The sequence below is a fragment of the Tasmannia lanceolata genome, unplaced genomic scaffold, assembly GCF_043159265.1.
Source record: "Tasmannia lanceolata isolate RefF3 unplaced genomic scaffold, GAP_Taslan_0.1 ptg000002l, whole genome shotgun sequence".
NCBI classification, from domain to species: domain Eukaryota; kingdom Viridiplantae; phylum Streptophyta; class Magnoliopsida; order Canellales; family Winteraceae; genus Tasmannia; species Tasmannia lanceolata.
Window position 1 is genome coordinate 30,009,498 of NW_027518679.1, and position 23,520 is coordinate 30,033,017.

Consider the following 23,520-nt stretch of genomic DNA (forward strand, 5'->3'; position numbering starts at 1 on the left):
AATTTCTAGAAAATGCAATTTTAAAAAAGAAGAAATGTTACAAAATTTCGGCCGAAAGCTTTTTTAATATTACCAAATTTCGACCAAAATATTAGAATTTAGGTCAAAAATTTGAAATTTCGGGAGTCCGAAACCGAAATTTTAAACCATGGCTGTGAGTGAGAAGATGTGATGGGGTTGGTAAACATAGGAAACAAATTCCCCTTTTTATAATAAGATTTTTATATTTTCTGTTTTCCAACCCCGTCTGCATTTTAAACATCATTTAAAAAAAAAAAAAAAAAATCTTATTGTCTGCCGTTTAATACTTCGTCTAAAACTTTTACTTAAAAAACTCAGTTTTTTAAGGAAAAAAAATTTAAACACCTTAAAAATGAGTTTTAAACTATTAAACACATTTTTTTTGGCCAACTTAACAACTTTACCCCATCCTATAAAATAAAAAAAATTAAGGCAGGCCAGTCAAACATAAGGCAAACACGCCAAACATGTTGTATAAAGAATGTTTTTTTTTTTTTCAAATAAATTGAAGTTTAAAAAATATGTTCATATTTAATGTATAGGTTTTTGATTTACATAAATGATTAAAAAACGAGAAGTGATATATCCGCGCCTTATGATTACCTGGTACACCCAGCAGCAGTGTATTAATGACTGCAGATCGAGGGGCTGATGTACTTCACGTCAGAAGGATTCAATGGGGCTGATATGTAATAACATTGGGAGATGATATGAGCACAGCCATGTTTCAATAATTGCACACCCATCTTGTCTTTCCTTCTTTAATTACCTTTTGAAAATTTGATAGCTTTTTGGGATGTAATCACCTTTTGATAGCTCTTTAAATACTAAAAGACAAGATACATTAGTGAAAAAAGTGTCTGGGGTGAAGTCCAGAATATTTCAAAAGGTGTTATGGGGCCCACTTCACAAGATGATCCAAATCACACATCTGTTGGGCCACAACATACATAGGCTGTACCCCTAAAATCATCTCCATAGGATGATCCATCATAAAACAAATTTTATGTCCATTTTTATGTAGAAAAGAAACAGAGCCTGGGATTTGCTAGGGACCATCGTAGAAGCCATTTCTCGGGGCGACTGTTGCTTGAGAGAGCAGCCACGTCAAATGAAAAAAATGAATAAGACAAAATCTGTTGAAAAGTGGGCCTATGTAGCTGCTCTCTCGAGCCTGCGAAATGCCTTCTGCGATGGTCCCTAGCTAATCCCACAGGAGAACTCTATTACATAAATGTTGACATCTTAAGTCCAAATCAGGCCTAGGACCAAGAGGAAACAAACAAGAGGAAACCCAGAAGTTCTACTCGGAAAAAAAATAGATACTCGAGTAGAGGGCTTTTCTAGGGTAATCTGATTACTTTTCATGAGGAAATTGGAGTACCAATGGCCAGAGACTTTGGGTATCTTTTCAAGTTCATGTCCTCAAAGTCTATATGATAGAGATCGAGACCAAACCAAGGTTGGTAGCCGTATGTTAGTTCAAAGACGTGCATGAAAGATCATGTGAAATAGCCTCTAGTGTCTGGTCTACTACTGAAAACAACAAGAAAGGCTATTTTCTTGAAAGAGAATATGGGAATTTGATAAGAATAAGGGACAAAGGGTGTGAGGTAATACCTTACGGCATCCAGCAAGCTTCCAAGAAATGATCTGGTGGGATATTCCACTCTTTGAGTGTCAATGAACGTCTCTTTTTAATCGTTGGGGTATAGTGGTGTCAATGGATCCAATTCGGATCGGATCCACCTATGTCTTAGTGATGGTCCATTCAAATCTCTTTGATCGGATCGGATTTGGATTGTTCTTCCGATGCTACGTCCTATGTCACAGTCACAATCCATTTCAAATCGGACCGTCCATTGTAGTGTCCTAGTAGGTTCTACTTACATTCACACAGTTAATATTCTCAGAAGAGGGCGAATCCAAACGTGACCGTAGCTGCGAGCATGAGCCAGTGGCAACATAGTGGGCTATGGACTTGTCAATGGTTAGAGAAGGAAGAGAAGAGGGGTGACTAGACTTGAGAGAGATGAATAAAAACTATTAAAATTAGAATCGTTTGAAGAAATTCATGTGGCTTAGTTTAATAAAATACCCCTAAAATATTACTTAAACTTATAAAAAGTTAGAGGGTATTGTCATCAAATAGTATAATGCAATCGGATTTAGGCTGTCCTGCGGGCTTATGTTGGTTGTCTGGATCCGATTGGTAATAATTTCGGATCCTAAGATGGGTCCTGAAATGTGCCCATGGATCCTGGCAATGTGTCTGTGTCATGTCTGTTTAGGTTCGGATTCAGAGGTCCATCGAACCGTCTGGGTACATTGACACCCTATTAGGGTGGTAGATCAGGCAACTTAGTATTTATTATATAGTTATGTTTTGAAATTCAAATATAGGTAGTTCTAGTAGTTTTGCACATGTATTTCATTTCTTTCATAATACACCGAATACATTAACCCTCATACAATCTTAAAGTTATAATATTTCAAGCAAACATGCATTCTCAAATCTGAAATTTTACAACCTCGCTGCTTCAAAATTGCATAGGGAAAAGATCTTCCGTTGGGCCGATCAAAGCCCTTATAAAATTTCAAAAGTTACAATATTTCAATTAAGCATACATTTGTTTTCCAATTTGAGCCCCACAAATTAATAGGGATTCTTTTGGGATCACTTGTTCCATGATTCCCAAGCACTATAAGCACATGCAAGAGTATTTCAAGGCAGACCATCATAAATCCATTCAAAACCATACATAATTGATACTTTGGTGTACAATTAAGACAGACATGCTTTCCAAAAACATATTTTGTGCGGTAGAAAAATCTAGATATCTCCATTCATCAATCCACCATAAAAATCAAGAGGGGGAACTCAAAAGGGTTCAAAAACTTCTGAAAAGGGCCCCCCGTACAGTTTCTCAGTGATAAAATGCTTTTTTTTGAGAAGCAAAATATCAATGACCAACCGTTGGTTGATTCTTAAATTTTAAGGGGAGATCCATCGGTTATCCACCGTTCTAAAAGGTCGAGCCGATTGCTAGAATATGGTTCGGTCTCCAGCATGAAACCCTTTTTCAGAGTTCAAAAGTTTCCAAATATATCATAGTTTCTATATTTTCCCAGAGAAATTATACGGTGGCCGACCGTGTAAATCACAAGGGCAGAGTGTCAAAAATTTGCCCCTTAATTTTTTATCTAAGTGTGAAGTCAAAAAAGGGGTTTGACCATGATAAAAAATCATGGGGCAGAGTTATGACACTCTGCTCTTGTGATTTACATGGTCGGCCACCATATAAATTCTCATTTTCCCAACCCATACCTTTTTTTAATTCTAGTTATCTCCTTCATCAACCGGTTTATCAGGCTCAAATTTTATAAAAACAAAATGGGCCTGGCCGATTGCCACAAAATTGCACCATTCATTGGTGGAAACCACTCTTTTTGGCAGCCAAAGCAAGGTTTCTAAAAATATGACTTCTCTGTTTCCAAAAATTACAATTCTCTTTACCCAATCATATCTCTCTAACCAGCCATCAGATCATGCTCAAATTTATGGAGTGATTCGCTTGTCAGTGAAGATCATCTCTATACTGGCCGATCACTGGAAAAATCTCTCGTATCTGGCAGCAATTGGCTTTTCTGGTGGCTGCTCAATGTTTCTAAAAATAGTTTTGTTTCCAAAACCGGCACTATCTTTAAGCGGCCATAACTCTTTAACTGGCCGTTAGATCATCCCCAAATTTTAAAGGATGATCCTTCAATGAGCGAAGAATGCAATGGTCTTAGCTGATTGTCGAATTTTGAGAGGTGTGTAATTTATAGTTTTTGTTTATTGCTTTTAGTGATATACTATGGAGGAAAGTGTTTCTGAGCTCGAGCTCTGAGCTTGAGCTTATCTGAGCTCGAGCGTCAAAAGCTCATGTGGGCCCACTTTTTTGGGGTGATCCAGAGCATTCATTTGAAAGGCCCTTACATGGATAGGGTGTGTACCAAAAATTAGGACCATAGGATCATCCTAACCCATCCAAAAGTGGAGGGAAAAATTGATAGATACTCTTTCTCCACAGATCTGCCCATTTTTTGCCTCCACAAATAAAAGGGTTAGGATGATCCTATGACCTGATTTTTTGTAGGCACCCTATCCATGTAAGGGCCTTTCAAACGAATGCTTTGGATCACCCCAAAAATGTGGGCCAACATGAGTTTTTGAGCTCGAGCTTAGATAAGCTTATTTGAGCTCGAGCTCAGAAACACTTTCCTCTATAAGATAACTATCAACTTTTCATTTCATAGGGTTATACTTTATTTGATTGGTCATTTTCTCTCTTCCATTCACTTTTCAGTTCAGTTTCTCATCTTCAGTAGAATAGGCTTAAAGCTTAGCCTATAATTTCATTTTGTCACTTCATGTATGAAGTATTGTAATTTTTCTTTATACTCCTTTTCTATTATCTTGAGTTCACTGTCTGGCTCGAAGTACTTTCATACAGTACAAGTACTCAGATGCTTGGCACATGATCACTTAAGATGATGTAGGATCTCTTCTCTCCATTTCTAATTAAAGAATTTGAAAATGATAAGAATAAGAACTTACAGCAGCTAATAAATCTCACTTTTCTAAAAGCTAAAAATATAAAGCTCTTACCAAAGCAACAACACATGCCTCCCATTAACATTATATCTTTGATATCATTAATAAACTTTGCTTGTACTTATAGATGAACATTAATAAACTTTTCATGTCTAGAGAATTTAAGCCTTCAGAGAAGGCAATATATTTTCCAACATATTTTGTCTCATTTGCTTAGATGTGCATGGGAGAGAATGACACGAAATTTCACTTTTTATTGATAAAAATAAGCCTAGACATAAACCACCATATTATCTTCCTCTGATCCCATCAAATCCTTATTTTTTTCATTCGTATGATATCTCATCTTAATTCCAAACCAGAGTAACAGAACAGGACATTACTCAGGAGTATGGGACATTACATTCAAATTAGCCATCTCAATGTTCATCTCCCTGCTTTTCTTGAGGAAATTGGAGTACCATTGAACAGACAACTTGGGTTGTCTTGTCAATTCCCTGCTCTCAAAGTGCACATAGTAGAGCCCAAAGCGCATCTTATATCCGGTCAGATGTTCGAAAACATCTAAGAATGACCATATAAAGTATCCTCTGGCATTTGATCCATCCCTGCGCAGAACCCACATTTTCATGAGAGATTTTTCCATGTTAAAGGATTGTATGTCTGCCCTTTGAGATGAGCTATACCTGATTGCACTTAGTGCTGCATTAAGGTACCCACTCAAGTAATCAATTCTGCTAGTGTCATTCAATGTCTCGTTGTATGGCGTCGCACGACCTGATGATATTATAGATGAGCACAAGGTTAGTTAACATAGAATCGGCCTATCAGCCAGTATCATCGTGAAACCAAGGTTTTAATTTTCAGTTTCGATTCCAGTTTTGGAAATTGAAATGTTTTGATCAATTGAAAATTTTAGTGGAAATCCTGTAAAATCATGGAAACATATAGAAAGTTATTCATATGATAGAATTTTAAGATGAAACTTTAGAAAATACTAGAATAAGAACAAATATTCACTTAGAAACGGTGAAACTACTAGTTACTCCAAAAGCTTAAGCTATTGGAGATGGCATTATTTAATCTCTTATACTTTAACAGAAACCATCACATAAGCAAGACAACCATCCATAATAATTTAACAACATTGAACACCTAGTGACATGCATTGTCACATGTATGGTAATTCAATACATACCACATTTCACATGTAATTCATATGAATAGTTATACATAATGCATGCGTCATATTTCACTTACAATCCATATAAATATAATTAAGCAACAAATACTGATATAGTATACCAATAATACACTTATGGATTTGGTTTCAAGAAATCTGTAAAACTATTCTGAGACACTATGTTTGCATAAGATAAAATGGTTGAAAAATGATAAGAAATATTATGGGTGTAATTAAAAAACCGTTTAGGATACTAAACACGTTTAGGAATTAATAGAGAAAACAAAACATTTTTTTTGGAATAAATTTTTTTTTATCACCCGGACCTCGGACCACCCGGGTACGCATATGTGTTTATATGAACTTTGGTTCATTAAAACTGGGTCACCCAAAAAATTCTAATGCCCCCTGAAAGGCCCAAGCCTTTCGCCACTCTACCTCTTATTAGGAGACGAAAGTTTCTTAAAAGTTCCAATGTGGGACTAAATTTTTTGCATTGGAATTAAAACCCTCTTCACACACCTTTTAGGTCTTGGGTTCAAATGTAAAAACACCACTAAAGACAATAGCTTTTCAAAAGAAAAGAAGATTTCATTTTTGAATCTTCCCTCCAAAAATTTTGGTTCGAAAAGTAGCTTTTGATTTCAAAATTTTCTAACAGTATGTAAGTAAATCTTTTATGTAAATTCGAGATTCTCTTCCAATGGAGAAATTATATGGTGCCCGACCGTCAAGTCCTATGTGGGTGGTACATCAAAAGGACTGCCCTTGATATTTGATCCAACATCAGCCTCTTAAAAAGTGGGATGCTGTTGGATTAAATATTAAGGGCGGTACCACCCAACGGGACTTGACGGCCGGGCCCCATATAAAAACTCCTTCTAGTGAATTGAAGTGATAAGATAGACAAATAATCAGCGATTGTTATTTTCCAATGCACAGGTTTTCCAAGTTCTTGCAACATATTTCCTGGAAAAATAAGAAGTTGTGGCTAATAATTTTGTTTGAATCCCATGCTTCCGTTGGATGTAATTATAGTATATGTAGAAACAATAGGAGGATTTGTGGAAAGAAAATAAACTTACCATTTTCTTGGATGTAGATAGGAGGGTTGCCATAAACTTCCTTGAAGTATTCCAGTATTTTTTGCATACCAGATGGAGTGGAGGTTAGGTAATTCGGTATGTACTGATCCATATTCCATACTGCTTGTTAGTCATACCAAGCTACATAATGGAAACAACCCACTTGTACACTAATGGTTTGAGTCCTACCTGACCAGGTGTTCCATCTTTTGAATCTGCAATACAACATCAGCCTTCTATGAGAGTTCAGAACTTCAGCTGAGAGGCTTTCAGAAGGCTTTTGCTAGAGAACTATACCTGTTAATTTGGCAAACATATCTCCATTAAAGTCTCGCAGACCTTTCTGTAGATTGTTGGAGTTATCTTGCACATAAACTGTGGTGTAATGATTCAATCCAAGGAAGTCAAATGAACCCTTGACTTTTTCAGATTGATGTTTGGTGAAAGAGGGGATTCTTGAACCAGCATTCTTCTTCATGATCTCAGGGTAGTCTCCGAAAATTAGAGGATTGACAATCCTGCACTTAGATGACCTTATCAACTGATGAAGCATATGTACATATATCAAAACATTCATATTTATGCCTATGTATCTTTCTTCGGGCGACATCATCTATTCCTTTGTGGGCTCTATCGGCATTACAGATTCCACAGAAACAAAGGCCCGTGCACTTCACACCATTTTCACAGATGGAGTGAAGATTGAAATTGGAAAGTGATTCCTCTAACAATCTTATGGGCTAAAGGGATTAGAGATGGTCTGTGTAGACTCACTAATCTTATGGATGAAATAAAAGAAGTATGTTTTTTTTATTTGGAATTGTGCTTTTTCTCTCATTCCTAGAAGCGCCAATGATGTTTAGCCAAATCAGAAGCTTCTAGAAGATCATTTTATATGGGGAAATCCTTAAACCTCGAAATGCACTTGTAATCCATTCTTATTTAATACATTCTTTATAAAGAAAACTTACCACCCAGTTATGAAATCGAGGACTCTTTTGGCTGCTGTAACATCTGCTGTTGAGTTTGTGAAAGGTTCACACCAGTAAGAGAATAGATTCAAGCCTATCAAACCATTTTGCTTGCCCTGCATAACAAATTGCATTACTCTTTTTTCTCTCTCTGTAGGAGCAATCCATTTTTTTAATCTAAACTGGCGAAGTCAAGCTGAGTTAATACAATGTTTACTCATTCAAAAGGAGTGAGATAATTTAGGAAGGTATCATGCAGTCACAAGCAACTATCCAAGACTCATAACTTAAGAAAAATGTACATGCATTTTAAGAACAACATATTCTACTACAACAATTGCACTTGCTTTGTATTTACCTAGTTCAAACAACTTAAAAAAAAAAAAAGAAGGTCCTCTTAAAGTACTGGCTATGAACTATGTCCAACAAAATCGAAATTTGGAATTTCATTCTATCTCACCCTCAAAGAAGTAAGCATTTGGGTGAAATAAGAGGCCTGTTTCCACATTATCAATACCGATAGAAGGCAACTGCAAGGCATATGATAGGAGTGACGATTAACAGTGTTGCAACCTTGCAATCTAAATGGTAGGGAAATCACTAAATAGTATAGATAATGGTTGGGAAATTTTGAGAAGAAATGATACAAATATGGAAGAAAATTTTCAATCTATAGGGCAAGGACAATTTGTGAATAAATAGTCTAAATACTTAAAATCAAGGTTGTGACTTTGCAATCAAATGGATGTGCTATTTTACAGTATATTGGTCATTATTTTGTCAGAAACTTGAGAAATCTAACATTTTGAAGTATATGGGTAACCGTTTTTTTTCATTTTCTTCGGTTATATGGGTGACATGGGTGTTTGTTACCATCTATGTTACACAGATTCTTCTGAATCAGTGAAGTACCCGTGTCAGACTTCTAGATTTCCAATCTATTTTTTTCTCTAAATACTCTTTAACAAATTTACAATTATCACATAATTTGAGTTTATCTATCTTTAATAGTAAGTTTTTTATATGAAAAAGAGAATATTATATTTACTTATACAAAAATTCACAGTATACAATCATATTATCATGTAAAAGAATTAAAATTAGCAGGATCCACGAATTCTATATTTTGTGGTTAACCGAATCCGATACTACTTGTGTCGGACTCCGACACATATCCGTACAAAGCAACATAGGTTACAATACATACTCTGTGGTATATGTTGGGAAGAGAGGGGTGAGAGGACCCACTTGGTATTTTTCCTTATACAGAGTGGCAGCTGCAGCATGTGCAAGCAAGGCATGATGTACTACTGTGTAAGGTTCCACAGAGGAGTTTCCAGGTTTGCAATTGAGGCCAGATGAAGAAGTGCATCTCACAGGTGGATACAAATCATTTCCATAGCTCATTGCTAATACATTGGGCTGATTGATAGTGGTCCAGTGAGTGACCCTGTCACCAAATTCCCTAAAACACACCTCTGCAAATGCTGTGAAATCCTTCCTGAATCAAATCAAAGTAAATTAAACAATTTCCTTTCAAGGACATTCTAAACAAATGTTTCAAAGATGAGGGAGTTAAATTACACAATCTTTGGGCTCAACCAGCCTTCATACTCATCTTCCAGTGCTTGAGGGAGATCCATATGGAAGATGGTCACATGTGGCTGAATTCCTGCTTGATCCAAAAAATACATGGCAGATGAAATAACATCAGTACAATCATACCACAAGAGAGATCTAATGAAACTGAAAACCTTAATTACAAAATTTATAATTCCCTAGAATAGTTGCCACTGAACAGCCACCATGAAATCGTCATGATGAAATTATGACTGTTTTGCCTTAACGACATTCTGTTCTCTTATTGAATTTGAAAAAGAACATAAAGAAAATAAGATAAAGAATTCGCCTTTGACAGTTAGGGAAATGACCAGAGGGCCAATAATTGACTCTGTGCCATTTTTTCAGTTAGGATCTGTTCTGTTTCTTTTGATATACAATGGGTGTAAGAAAATTTTATGCCCATTTTTAAGTGAAATTTACGCCCATTTTAAAGTGAAACAATTGGCATAAAATTTGTTTTACACCCATTCTACACAAAAATAAATGAAGCCTCAATTTAAAATGAGCGTAAAACAAATTTACACCCATTTCAAAGTAAAAAAATGGGCATAAAATTTGTTTTGCAACTATTTTACGTCGAAAGAAATAGGGCCTTAATGTATTTATGTTATTATACCTAGTTTGTACCCTCTTTAGTGAACATGGATTCAATAATCCAAAACATGGCTTTCTTGTCCTAATTTTTATTGTTTACTTATAAGCAGATACCAATGATTATTAAGCATTTTACTACATGTTAACTGTAAATTTTGATTGGTAAGGAGTATGTAATCAATCGTACCATGGCTTATCAATTCGTCGATGAGATTATTGTAATATTCCAAACCCTTTGGATTAATAGCTCCTCTCCCATCTACATAAATAAAACAAAAAATTAATCATCATATTAGTACCAAATTCTATCAAGGGCTCAAGATTTTTCATTAGTACAGTTAAGCAAGAGATGAGATGTTTGAGTGATGATACTTGGGAGAAGCCTGGACCAAGAGATGGAGAATCTGTAGGCATCAAGGCCGATATCAGTCATTAGCTTGACATCTTCCTGTAAGGATTTAAATGAAGAGAGATAAGATACAGCTAGAAATTATGAATTCAAAAGGTAACTTTTGAACCAAAATTTTGGAGGGAAGATTCAAGATTGAAATCTTCCTTTTGTTTTTCAAAAGCTATTGTTTTGATACTTGAACTCAAGACCTAAAGGCCTGTGAAGTGGGTTTCAACTCCAATGAAAGATTTTTAGTCCCACATTGGAAAGTTGAAAGGAGGAAAAGCTTGGCGGGGGCATTGAAATTTGTTGACACGAACCAAAGTTCATATAAACACACACGCGTGCTGGGCCGTGTTCCGTGGTCAGGATTTGGGTTTCTGTAAATAAAAAAAATATTTTTAGGCAAAACAATTTTGATCTTGTTGGAGAGAGACATTTTTTGCTTCTTTAATGGGCATTTCCTCCTCTCAAGAGTCATATTTTTTCTCGATAAAAGAGAGAGAAGGAAGCCTCTCCGATTTACAGATTTTACACACTACAGAAATCTAGAAACATAGATATATTTATGGTTTTACAGAAACACTCCTTCCTTTTGTTTTTTGCTCCATCTTCTTCCTCCATTCCATTCCTTTCCATGTCTAAGCACAGTTCTGAAGTGATTCGAAGTGATCCAGTAAGTGAGTGCACGTCTACTGGAGTCTATCAAGGTTGTTTTTTTTTTATATATCTTGGAGTGTTGATTCGCAAATCCTAGTTGCACTTTTGGGGGCGTATATGGTTATTAAGTAGAGTGACCATGTGGCATGACTCGACTGATCTTCCATCCTCAACAACAACAATATGAGTTTTGCAAAGGGTTTTGTTCAAAAAATGATAACTAGAATCTTTTTTTACAGTTTTATTTTCATTCTGCAAGTTTCAACAGTTCTTAAAATTTGGGTTTGAGTTACTCCAATTTCTGGTTCGACTAACCAGATTTGGGTTCAAGTTGCAACAATTTGGGTTCGAGTAAGCCATAGATCAGTCCCTTTTAATGAATTATTTCCAACACTCTTAAGAATCATAGGATCTGATATTTATTTTACAACAAACTTAAGAATCATGTCTAATCTGATCTTATGGCTTCTGGAATCTCCAAATTGAGCTCTGTGATTCCCACCATCATTGCAAACAGAATCATAACAACTATTCCAGATTCCTCAAAAATCTAATAGTTTAATGGTTCGAATTATAAGAGATTGAAACAATAAATTTTATTTGCACAACAACAAACTGGGGCGGTTTTTGCACTAACTGAACCAAAACCAAAGGAAGATAGTGCTGATTTGAATAATTAGGAACATGTTGATTATATTTGCAAGAATCACATATTGAATTGTTTGTTGAATGAGTTATACAATGTCTGCTATTCCTATTAGCTTACTAGTGATATATGGAATGCATTAGTTACTAAGTATGAACTAGAAGATGCTGAAAATAGGAAATATGTGAGTGAAAACTTTCTTGATTTTATGATGAAAGATGATAAAACATTTCTGCATAAATTGATGAGTATCAGTTCATAGTTAGAGAATTGGCTTAGGAAGGTCTGAAGTTATTTGATGCATTCATGGCTAGTTCTCCTATAGAGAAATTGTCGTTGTCTTAGAGGGATTTTAAGACTAGAATGAAACACAAGACAAAAGAATGGACCTTAGACTAAGTAATTGTTCGGGTTAAAATTGAAGAGAAAAACTAACTCAAAGATAAACAAGAGAACGCCAAAGAGTTTTTCTCTAAGGCAAATATAGTTGAGATGATGAATGATAGGTTTAAGATCACGAAAATTAAAAGAGAACACAAGTTTAAGAAACTTACACTAAAGAAGAAAATAAGGAACTGTTTGAATGTGGAAACCCCTTAAACTACAGGAAGGATTGCCGACACCAAAAGAAGAATGATTTGTCCAGTGCTATGGTTAATTTAACAGAGGCTGATTTAATTACAACGGTTGTGGAGAGGTGAACTTGGTGGAAAATCCAAAAGAGTGGGTGATGGATACTGGTGTTAATAAGCACGTATGTGGAAATCGAAACTCCTTTTACAACTACACAACGGTTGAAGGAGGAGATCAAGTCCTCATGGGAAACTCATAGACCTCGAAAGTAATTGGCAAAGACAAAGTCCACTGAAGTTAACTACAAGAAAGATAATTGCACTTCAGGAGGTGCTGCATGTGTCGGATATAAGATGGAAGTTGGTGTTAGGTGCTCTTCTTAACAAGAACTGATTGAAACTCACTTTTGAAGTAGATAATACCATTATTAGTAAGAACAATATATTTGTAGGAAAGGGCTACAATGTCAATGGACTCTTTGTTCTAAATGTAGTTGAAATTATGAATAAAAAAACTTATGCTTATATAGTTGAGCCATTGGATAAATGGCATGTGTGATTAGGTCAAAAAGTGCACCATACATTAGGAGACTATGTAGCTTAGGTTTAATAAATGAAAATATTAAATCTAATAAAGAAAAGTGATTTGTGTGAAGGCATAATTCACAAAGAAACCATACTTTAGTGTTGAAAGAAAATATGAACTTTTAGAACTTATACATAGTGATTTAGGAAACTTTAAATCACTTGAATCTAGAGAAAAAAGGTACCACATCACTTTTATAGATGACTACTCTAGCTACACTAAAGTTTATGTACTTAAAACCAAAGATGGGACTAAACAAGGCTTCATAAAATACAAGAATGAGGTGGAAAATCAATTAGACAAAAGAACAAAAAGACTTAAGACACATAGAGGAACCAAATACTATATAACTAATTTTTGTGATGAAATAATATAATCCATGAGACCACAATCCCGTATCAACCTAAATCAAATGGAATAGCATGACAGATGAAGAGAACCCTAAGGGATATGTTCAATGCTATGTTGATAAGTTCTGATTTACCCTCGAACTTGTGGTGGGAAGAGCTTCTAACGCCGTATTACTTATATAACAGAATATATATCCTGAGAAGAAGGGTCATATATCATATGAACTGTAGCATAATAAAATGCTTAGTTTGACTCATCTAATTGTCTAGGGTTGATTGGCTAAAGTTGGAATACCTAAATGCCTCAACTATATAAGCATAAGTTTTTTTGCCATTGAAACTAATCAGGTATTTGCTAGGGACCATCGCAGAAGGCATTTCTCGGACAGGCTGTTGCATGAGAGAGCATCCACATAGGCTCAGATTTTGGCTTATTCATTTAGTTCTTTTGAGGTGGATGCTCTCTCATGCACAGCCGGTCTGTGATGTGGCTGCTCAGATTTTGGCTTATATTCATTTAGTTCTTCTGAGGTGGATGCTCTCTCATGCAACAGCCAGTCAGTGAAATGCCTTCTGCAATGGTCCCTACTCCCTAGCAAATCCCAACTAATTAAATACATTTTTGTAATAAAGGTCACATACCTTGTATTTATGATATTGGTCTGAGGCTATGTCTCCTGTGCTCTTGTCTGCCATTTTCCCTGTGAATCATTTCCAAACATGCATCTTGAATATAAGTTTAGAAATGTGAAAACAGAGTGGAGATAAAGAGAAAACATCTTGTCTGTGTAATCGAGTCCGTTGATCTTGTAGATCATCATAATGCAACTCACATGGTCCTGGTCCCACGTCAAACGGACATGCTAGGCATAAGATCATGGTCTATGAAAATCATTGGTTTAGATTTTCTTATTCGAACACTAAATCTAGCTTGTCAAATCACGGGACCATGGTACTTAATTTTAGCATTTTCAAGCAATAAATGTAGGGAATTAATATCCGCACTCCCTTGTTTCAATAATGGCACTAGACTCCTTGCTTTATAATTTCTGGAAGAAAGATCCTTGAGACCATTTCTGTCAACTTATCCTGTTAGTTTTTAGAAACATTGGCCAATTAAGTTTTAAAAGATTCTAAAATTACTATTCAGGTTCGATTTTCAACTTATTAACTTGTCAGGTTGGTGGTAACAAAAAGATAAATTGGTACTATTAAAAGATTAAATAACGATATCTCCATTAGATTAAGCTTTGGAGTAATTGGTAATTTCACAAAGTATGAACTAATGGCCACAAAAATCACAAAAAAGAAGGAAAAATGACAAAAAAATACAAAAAAGAAGGAAAAATTAAAGTAAACTAACCGGCATGAGTAAAGGTGTCCCAAATGCTAGGCGTCCTTCCATCTTCAGCTGCTGCGCCTTCAACCTACATATATGAGGATTCTTTTGTTAGAGGAATTAAGTCAAGCAAGAGGTTGCTTGAAGCATTACACCCAAGTATCTAGTTTGAAATACCAAGTTTGTGGCCTCCAGCCCCTATATATATATATATATATATATATATATATATATACTAGGGTTAATAATTGGTTAATGGACTCTAGTCCATGTAGGCCCACTACACCGGTCCATTATTTTATTGGGCTTATATTAGAATATATATAGGGTTATACTGTATGCCTAACATCTTTTTTGGTAAATTAATATGATAATTTTAATTTTGTTTTGTTAAAAAAAGGTGGTGAAGAAGCATGGTTTTAAATTTCGACCGAAATCCAACATTTCGGGTTCGGTTGAGATCGAAACCGAAATCGGGTATGCCATAAATGGTAAAAAATTTCAACCGAAATTTTGCTTTTCTCCCAAAATATCGTCCGAAATTTAAGGAATTCCACCAAAAAATCTTGAATTTATTCATTATTAAATATTTTCCCAAAATTTCGTACGAGATAACATATTATTTTAATTTATTTCGTCATATTTCTGTGAGGACCGAAATGCATTCCGAAACCGAAATTTGAAACCATGTGAAGAAGTATGAAAATAGATGTATGGTGTGAGATATAAAAAGTCACCTGATAAGCTGAGGTTGCAGCTCCAAAAACAAAGTCCGATGGAAAATCATTACGGCTAAATTTGAGGGTGTTTAGGCCCAAAACCCCCTCTATTATAATTAGCAAGAGAAATAGGAAATGAACTCTCATTCTCAAAGAGAGAGAGAGAGAGGGAGAGGGAGAGTAAGTATAGAAAACCACCTCGATGTATATATGCAGATACAGATATGAGTTAGCACGTGACTTGCAGGCATTTGAAGAAAAAAAACTGAAGTAGGGCCCACAAGGCTTAATGATCCAAACCGTTCATTTATCCGATCAAAATTTGATAATAAGGGGTAGGAAATAAATTGTTTTTATTATTTAGTAAGGAAATTGATATCACCACAACCATACTTTAATAACTGCACAAAACCAGCTTGTATTTCCCTTTTTAATCAGTTTCTAAGAGCTTTTTGGGACCTGTAATAACTAATAACTCTTTGACAGCTTTTTAAATAATAAAAGACAATATGAGTTAGTGCAATTATCAAAACATGTTTTTATATCATTTCCCATTCGGCAATTAATTTGCCTTACTTTTTTTTCGCCGGCTTATATTTTTTTATACTGGAGAATACTTTTAAAATGAATTTCCGTTATGTCGATAATGACAACAATAGCCTTATACGAGAAATTATATGGTGTAAGGCCTTACAACAATAAGGCCTTTGTACGGTGGAAGTACCACCCTTGACATTTGATCCAACAACAGCTCCTCAAAATGCTCAAAAAGTGAGCTGCTGTTGGATCAAATATCAAGGGCGGTTGGTACCCCTGCCGTATTGTTGTAAGGCCTTACACCATATAAAATCTGGCCTTATACAAGGGTAAAATTTTCAAATATACGCCGCCGCGTTCAGTACATGACCCCGGTGCACACCTATCCTATGATGTGGGCCCCATTGTGCCGTTTGAAAAATACTGGACTTCAGGCCCACACACCATATAAAATTTCTCCTAACAAGAGCTTCACCAAAAAACAAAACAAAAAAAGAAGAAGAAAGAAATAGATCCAAAAAGGGGAGGAATATTATATCATTTCCCCCCTAGAAATAATAGAACTCTATTGTGTAAACAATTGAGCCTTATGTTCAAATCAGACCCAAAACCAAGAGAAAACCCAGAAGTTCTACTCTTAAAAAATAGATTTTGGGTTGAGTGTTGAGATAGTTAAGAGTAGAGGGCTTTTCAATGTTAATAATTAAAGTACTAATGGGCAGAGAGCTTTGGGTATCTCTTCAAGTCCTTGTCTTCAAAGTTCAAAGACATCCATGAAAACCCAATGTGAGGTAGCCTCTAGTGTCTGATCCATTCGAAAACAACAACAAAGTCTATTTTCTTGAAAGGGAATATGGCAATTTGATAAGAAAAATTGACTAGGAAAAGATCTTGTTTTTATAAGAACAATCCAACCATGGATCTGGCATATATGTGCTTGCTGATTTTGATTTTTGACCGTTTATATTGTTGAGGGGTTGATTTCACTAAAGATTACCATAGAGAAACGATAATCCTAATCTACCTTAGGCCCTGTTTATTTTGGATTTTGGGAACAGGTTGTGCGTCCAAAATTGATCATTGGAATCAAAATTATGTTTAATTCGAATGAAATATTAATCTTATATGCACCCTTAGCCCAAAATTGCGCATAACTTTGAGTCCTATAATCAGTTTTGGACTCACAATTGGTTCTCAAAATCCTAAACAATCAGGGCCTAAACGTAAACTTGAGTCCATTAATGAGTGGAGAGACTGATCTTCTAGTAAGAAGATCAATCACGTTGCGAACTGATTTGGGCTCCTAATATCATTTTTCCTAATGGTTGGACTCCTAATATCATCCAACATGATTTAAGAGAAGTTCAAAATTTTCACCCCCTGTAGTACACATTTGCCCCCCTTTTAACGTGAACTACTAATGGTTGGAATTTAGATAAGAATATTTCTTTTAGGTCAAATTTCAAGCAAGCAAGGCATGGACCTCAAGAACATCATTGAGCCAAAGGTAATAGATTGATTTAAGGCATAGATTGATTTGAAGATCAAATGAGCCAAAGGAAGGAAAAGAAGAGAAGGTCTTACGAGTTGAAGAAGACATAATTGAAGATTTAAGTCAACTCTTAAAGTCCAGTGTGTAAAAACTAGTCCCTCAATAGTATTTGTAGGTAATGGCAATAGGGTAATTTAAAATAAGGATAATGTCTCTAGGAAAGCTTCAAATAATTTTAAAATTATTTTTAACAGAAAGTAGACTCCCATAGTTTTGTAGAATGCACAAGAACATCAAAATCTGTTAAGAAAACAGAGAGAGAGAGAGAGAGAGAGAGAGAGAGAGAGAGAGAGAGAGAGAGAGAGAGAGAGAGATGTTAGAGTAATTAGGTCAAGCAAGAGGTTGCTTGAAGCATTACACCCAAGGCATCTAATTTGGAATTACCAAGTTTGTTGCCTCCAGCCCCTATATATAGAGATACACTAGGGTTTTAATAGGTTAGTGGGCTCTAGCCCAAATAGGCCCACTACACCGATCCATTATCTTATTGGGCTTATATTAGAACATACCTGGGTTATATTATATACCCAACATTCTCCTCCTATGTTCTACATATAGCACAATCCAATAGATAGATAGTGTAATGTTCAAAACAAAATATTGAATCACCCACATCACCATATGGTCTATATCATAAAAGATCCGTAATCCAAATGAAAACATGAATCATTTTATGACAAACCAAGAGTTTTAGATATACAGCAAGCTAAACTCAACCAAAAGGTAGTTTCACATATAAGTGAACCTCACTGATCTTAGATGAATTCATTCATGAGGTATGATTCTCATCGAGATCCAAAATAAAGTTCCACAAAAAGGTGAACTCTATGCATACTGAAATGTAAGCAGTCTTTATGACTTTAGAAAATTTATTCATCAAGTAAGTAATCTTCTCAAAGTCCAAATCAAGACAATCTCCTCCTTTTTCGCCAATCCCTGTGAATTACCAAATATGGATTTCATGAAAATGAATCCAATCATTTGTGTAAAACACTAAAGTATCTAGTTATACCTGAAGAAGAGCTTAGTACAATTCAAAATGGCTGAAAAAGGATCAGTATCACTCTCACCATAAGCATCATTGTCAAGTTTCAATAAAGAACAAGACCTAAACAAACTTCTTTTGCAAATAACCATTCCTAATTGTCAAGTTTCATTAAAGAACAAGACCAAAGAGTTTCTTTTGCAAAGAACCATTTCATGTTTCTTTTTGGAATGTTACAGTCATCTTATCCATATTTGAGTTAAGCTGTATCATCAAGTTTGGAATGTACAACCTTTCCCAAAAAGGACATGTTATCAAATGTGGAATGACACACAACAACTGTAAACATCGTCGAAACATATCAAGTGCTTATCTTGGCCAAAAGGGAGATTCGAAGATTCAAAATAACATGGATGTAGGTTAAGTCCTGTCTATATAGACTTTAACCCCATCTCCCCCACAGTTTTGAATATTCGATCTTTGGTCAGCCCCTATATGAGAGCATCGGCCATATTATCATTCGATTTCGTATCAATCAAAGTGATAATCTCGTGTTCTTGAGATAATTCAGCATGGTATTTTCAGCCTAAGATGTCTCCTCTTACCATTAAAGAGTGAGTTCTTCACAATCGTAATTGTAGCTTGATTATCACAGAACACACTTAAGGAACTAATCCTTAACTGGGTCAGTGGAATGTCCATAACCATAATCAAAATCTTTATCTCCTCTGCTTTCATTTGCAACTGAAGCTAGAGCATAAAGTTCCAATTCGACTTTCACACAACAACAGTAGATTTGCTGTCCCCTGATTCTGATCCCCATGATTCATCAAAATATTCTTCCACGAGAAGTGGATGGCTACCATAGTTTTGAGCATACCCTGGAGTACATGAAAGGTATCTCATCAGCCTCATAAGGGCATCTCTATGCTCATGGCCATGATTGCTAGTAAAATGACTCAGCATGCCAACTATAAAGGCTATGTCTGGCCTAGTGCAACACAAACATGAGACGACCAATCAGTTTGGAATAATCTAACTGGCTCACACTGTCTCTTCCTTAGAGATCAGCTTCTTGGTATAATCAAAATGGTGTCTCAATCGGTTTGCACTCACTGCATCCTAAAAAATGAAAGTAGTTTTTCATATAATGGGCTAGGCCAAGGGTGATTCCCTGCCTTTCAAAAAACGTACTTTCATACCAAGAATGATGTTAACAACACCCAGGTCTTTTCATGTCGAAGTTTTTACCCAAGGGTAGTTTCACATTTCTCATCACAGAAAGAGATTGGAAAGAAGAATCAACATCTACATACAAACAAATAATCATGACCTTATTCGACACAAAACGATAGTAAAGGCATTTATCCGAGTTATATGTCAGAAACCCAAAGCTCTTTACTACTTTGCCAAATTTCTGATGTCACAATTTAGGTGCTTGATTAAGACCATAACAAACTTTGTATAATCACATACAAATATCTACTTGCAGCCCGTAGTCTTAGCCCCTCTTGGCAAATTGACTAGCTGCCAAGTTATATTTTCTAACAGAGAGCTCATTTCATCATGAATGGCTTCTGCCCACAACATAGAGTCCTTAGATCCCATCAGGTCCTGATAGGATGATGGATCATTCTCCAATTGGTAGGTCACAAAGTCCTCACCAAATTCTTGGGTACTCTATCACATGGAGGAGCATATAGAGATTTAGGATGTGATTTGCAGTCAAAGCTGACTCTCCCTAAATGCAACTAGGCATGCCAGCTAACATTAACATGGAGTTTAACATTGAAGTTAACATCCTGTTCTTACACTCAGCTATGCCAATTGATTGAGGCGAGAGAGGAGTAGTAGTTTCAAGGATTACGCCCTGAGAGGCACATAATTCCTTGAACCCTGTCAATGTGTATCTTCTCCTTCTCTACCACCCCTAACTCTCACACTTGTCAAATGTAATTGACATATATAATGGTATCTTATGAGTATAAGTAAGTTAAACCATTTTCTGATAGTGCACATGTCCCAATCGGTTGTGTAACAACTTAGGAGCAATTAGCGATGAACTATCCTAACTAACAATCTCATTATCTAAACTCAAATCAAACATACCATCTATCAAATATGCACAATCAAAATAGTATGAGTTAACAATCAAAGTTACTCTACCACACATAAATGAAGTACATATCCAGCATAGTCTAAAAGACTAATATAAATTAAATTTTTTTGAAGAACATGAACTACTTTAACAATTTTTAAAGTTAGTATTTGTCCTGGAAAAGGGACCAAGTTCGCAGTACCAGCGTGAGTCACCTCTACCTCTGCTCCACTGGCCACTGTAACGGTCTCTTTTGCGGCAACAATATCAACTAGTAGTTTCTTGGAGTTGCAAACATGACAAGTGGCTTATGTATCTAACCACCAATCTGAAGAAGTACTGGCCCTACCGTTGCCTAACATAGCAACAAAAACTCTTAGGCTTAGTCTTACCCACCATCATATGAGCTTCCTTTTGTGGTGTGTCAGATTTAGACTTGTTAGGTAGTCTACAATCTGCTGCAAAGTGATCACATTTCCCACAGTTGTGGCACTTGCCATTCTTTTCTGGAAGATAGGCTTTTTGGCCTCCAACTTGGGATTGTCACTTTTAGGTGACTTGGATGTTCAAGGAAATTTCTTGGGATTTGTTACCGCGTTAGCAGCAGACTGTTGTTGTCTAACCATCTCCAAGTTATTCCTGGCTCGATTCTCATCTTCGATTCGAATGAATCGTTTGAGATCATTCAGTCCCACTTGCACCTTTTTCCTATACATTTCATTTTTAAAAGAATGTCATTGAGATTCATCAACTTCTTCATTCGTGTCAGCAAAGGTACTCAAAACGGTGTAAAAATAATTCATATATTTTAGACCAAATTTGAGTCATTCACTTCCATGAATTAAACTCAGATCCATCAAAGGATTGAAGTTGGACCATCTCAAAGGGAATAGTAGTCTTTTCCATTTTTAGACTCACTACAAAATTAAATATGGAAAGAGTGCACATGATTTGTATATCGTGAAAGCCGAAGCCAAATGGGTAAACCAATTCGCGTACCAAATCCAAATCCAACAGCCAAGGTGAAACCCTTCAGCAGCAGATAACCACCAAGGTAATAACCCAAACCCAATTGACAACTATTGGGATTTACAGGGGGTGAACCAGAGAATAAAGAAACAGCCAAGACCAAACCCGAGGCATTTAGGCTCATGCAAGAACTGGTGGCGAACCAAACAGATTCAAAAGAACCCAAACTGTCAACAAAACTGGTTCAAAAAAAAAAACCGGCCACAAATGCCGCGAAGGTAACCAATTATAAGCTGGGGGCTTGCATCAGTTGACAACAATTTCTGAAAAAACAGATTTCTCATCCTACTGTCTCAAACTAATTATGTCTGAGAAGATCCACAAGAACCAGCTTACAAGACCACTTGGAACTGGCGGTAATTACTCTTGCGAGATGAGTGAATCAATCAACGGTTACAGGTTTCTCGCATAAACCAGTTTCCAAATCGCAAAAACAGTTACACAAACTGATTTCTCGCCCTTGTGCTCCAAATATCGCATAAAACCCTCCTAGGCACAGAATATCCCAAAATGTGATATCGCACAAAGCTGATATAGTGCATAGATATCCTGTCCAAACAGGTGACCAATATCTCAAAAGGCATACCACTCTTATCCATTATATAATTTAGAGGAAAATAAAAATTGGAAAGAGTGCACCTGGATAGGAGAACCGAATCCAAGCTGAATCCAAGAACCAATTCAAAGTCGAGCGCCAAGACCAGAATCCGCCAAGGGTTTCGGCTCCAAATTTGCAACAAGGAAAATCAGTACCAAATTTGTACCAAAGAGGATCCGGTTGGACAAGTAGAATTGTTTGGCAAGAGGAAGGCTTGGCCACAAGAAGACAACACGAGTTGCCTGGACCAACTCAGAGAAAAAAAATCCAAAAATCAAAGCCAAGTCGAACTCCAAGAACCAATATGGGTTTTGTACCCGAAAGTAGAATTCGGCAATGGAAATTGCTGCCAAAGGAATTCAATATGGGTTTTTTACCCAACAGAGGAGGATTCGGCCTCCAAGTAAATTTGGACCTAAGGAATTGATTTCCAATATGTCTTCTCCACAAGAGTGTTCGGTTTTTTTTTTTTTTTTTTCTCAAAAAAGGAATTGCCGAAACCTTAATGGGTTGTCACTGTGTGAGAGTGGGTGGCAAGATTTGCAAGATCTTGTTGTAGAGCGAGAGACACAGATCCAAGAGAATTTGAGGCTATATTGAATTCTCTATTGTAAAAGTTCAATTCTCTCTCAAGATGGTCCGGATACCAGGTAGGTGAGACGGCATGGGCTTCAACCGATGGGATTAAACCCACTTCAAAATAAGAATGGAATAAACCACCAAGAAGAGGACTGCTTTCAATCCCATATAAAAAAAAACAATTCCGAGTTGTCTGCCTCCAACTACCTCCAAATGACTGCTTCTTTTTCCAAGAAGAGGAGATACAGATTTTAATTGGGTATGAGACTACCTCTCCGAATTCCCAACGGAATTGAGATTCAAAGGAGGGCTGCCAATATCAATGGTGGATATACACCGAATCTGACGAGGCACACCGAATAAGAGTGAGACCCAGACGTCTTGTTTTGATCGTTAATTGAGAGATAGAGAGACCCACGCTGGAATTCAATACCAAACGATGAAAAACAAGAAGAGAGAGGCACACGATGGTGGGTGGGTTAAAATTAAGAAACGAATTCAAGAGACGATAATGAAAAACCAAAATCGAAATTAGGGTTTCTTAATGCTTCAAGATTGTTAGAGTAATTAGGTCAAGCAAGAGGTTGCTTGAAGCATTACACCCAAGGTATCTAATTTGGAATTACCAAGTTTGTTGCCTCCAGCCCCTATATATAGAGATATACTAGGGTTTTAATAGGTTAGTGGGCTCTAGCCCAAATAAGCCCACTACACCGGTCCATTATCTTATTGGGCTTATATTAGAACATACATGGGTTATATTATATACCCAACAAGAGAGAGAGAGAGAGAGAGAGAGAGA

At 36.2% G+C, this 23,520-nt stretch overlaps 1 protein-coding gene across 1 annotated transcript; it reads right to left on the reverse strand.

Annotated features, from left to right (window-relative positions):
• Nucleotides 1-4,706: 4,706 nt before the first annotated feature.
• On the reverse strand, nt 4,707-15,496 carry LOC143860428 (beta-glucosidase 22-like). Its single transcript, XM_077371102.1, has 13 exons — nt 15,359-15,496; nt 14,646-14,709; nt 13,925-13,983; nt 10,450-10,525; nt 10,265-10,336; nt 9,445-9,532; nt 9,109-9,361; nt 7,861-7,976; nt 7,187-7,407; nt 7,079-7,104; nt 6,890-6,992; nt 5,308-5,398; nt 4,707-5,229 (listed from the first exon to the last, which is right to left on the reverse strand). The coding sequence occupies exons 1-13, from the start codon at nt 15,485-15,487 to the stop codon at nt 5,001-5,003; spliced, it is 1,527 nt and encodes a 508-aa protein (XP_077227217.1). The 5' UTR covers nt 15,488-15,496; the 3' UTR covers nt 4,707-5,000.
• Between the last annotated feature and the right edge of the window lie 8,024 nt (nt 15,497-23,520).

Coding starts and splice junctions, on each gene's coding strand:
- LOC143860428 (XM_077371102.1), bottom strand. CDS start 15,487: ATGAGAGTTCATTTCCTATTTCTCTTGCTAATTATAATAGAGGGGGTT. Junction 13,984..14,645: donor GGACACCTTTACTCATGCCG/GTTAGTTTACTT, acceptor AATGATTCACAG/GGAAAATGGCAGACAAGAGC. Junction 5,230..5,307: donor GCAGCACTAAGTGCAATCAG/GTATAGCTCATC, acceptor GGTTCTGCGCAG/GGATGGATCAAATGCCAGAG.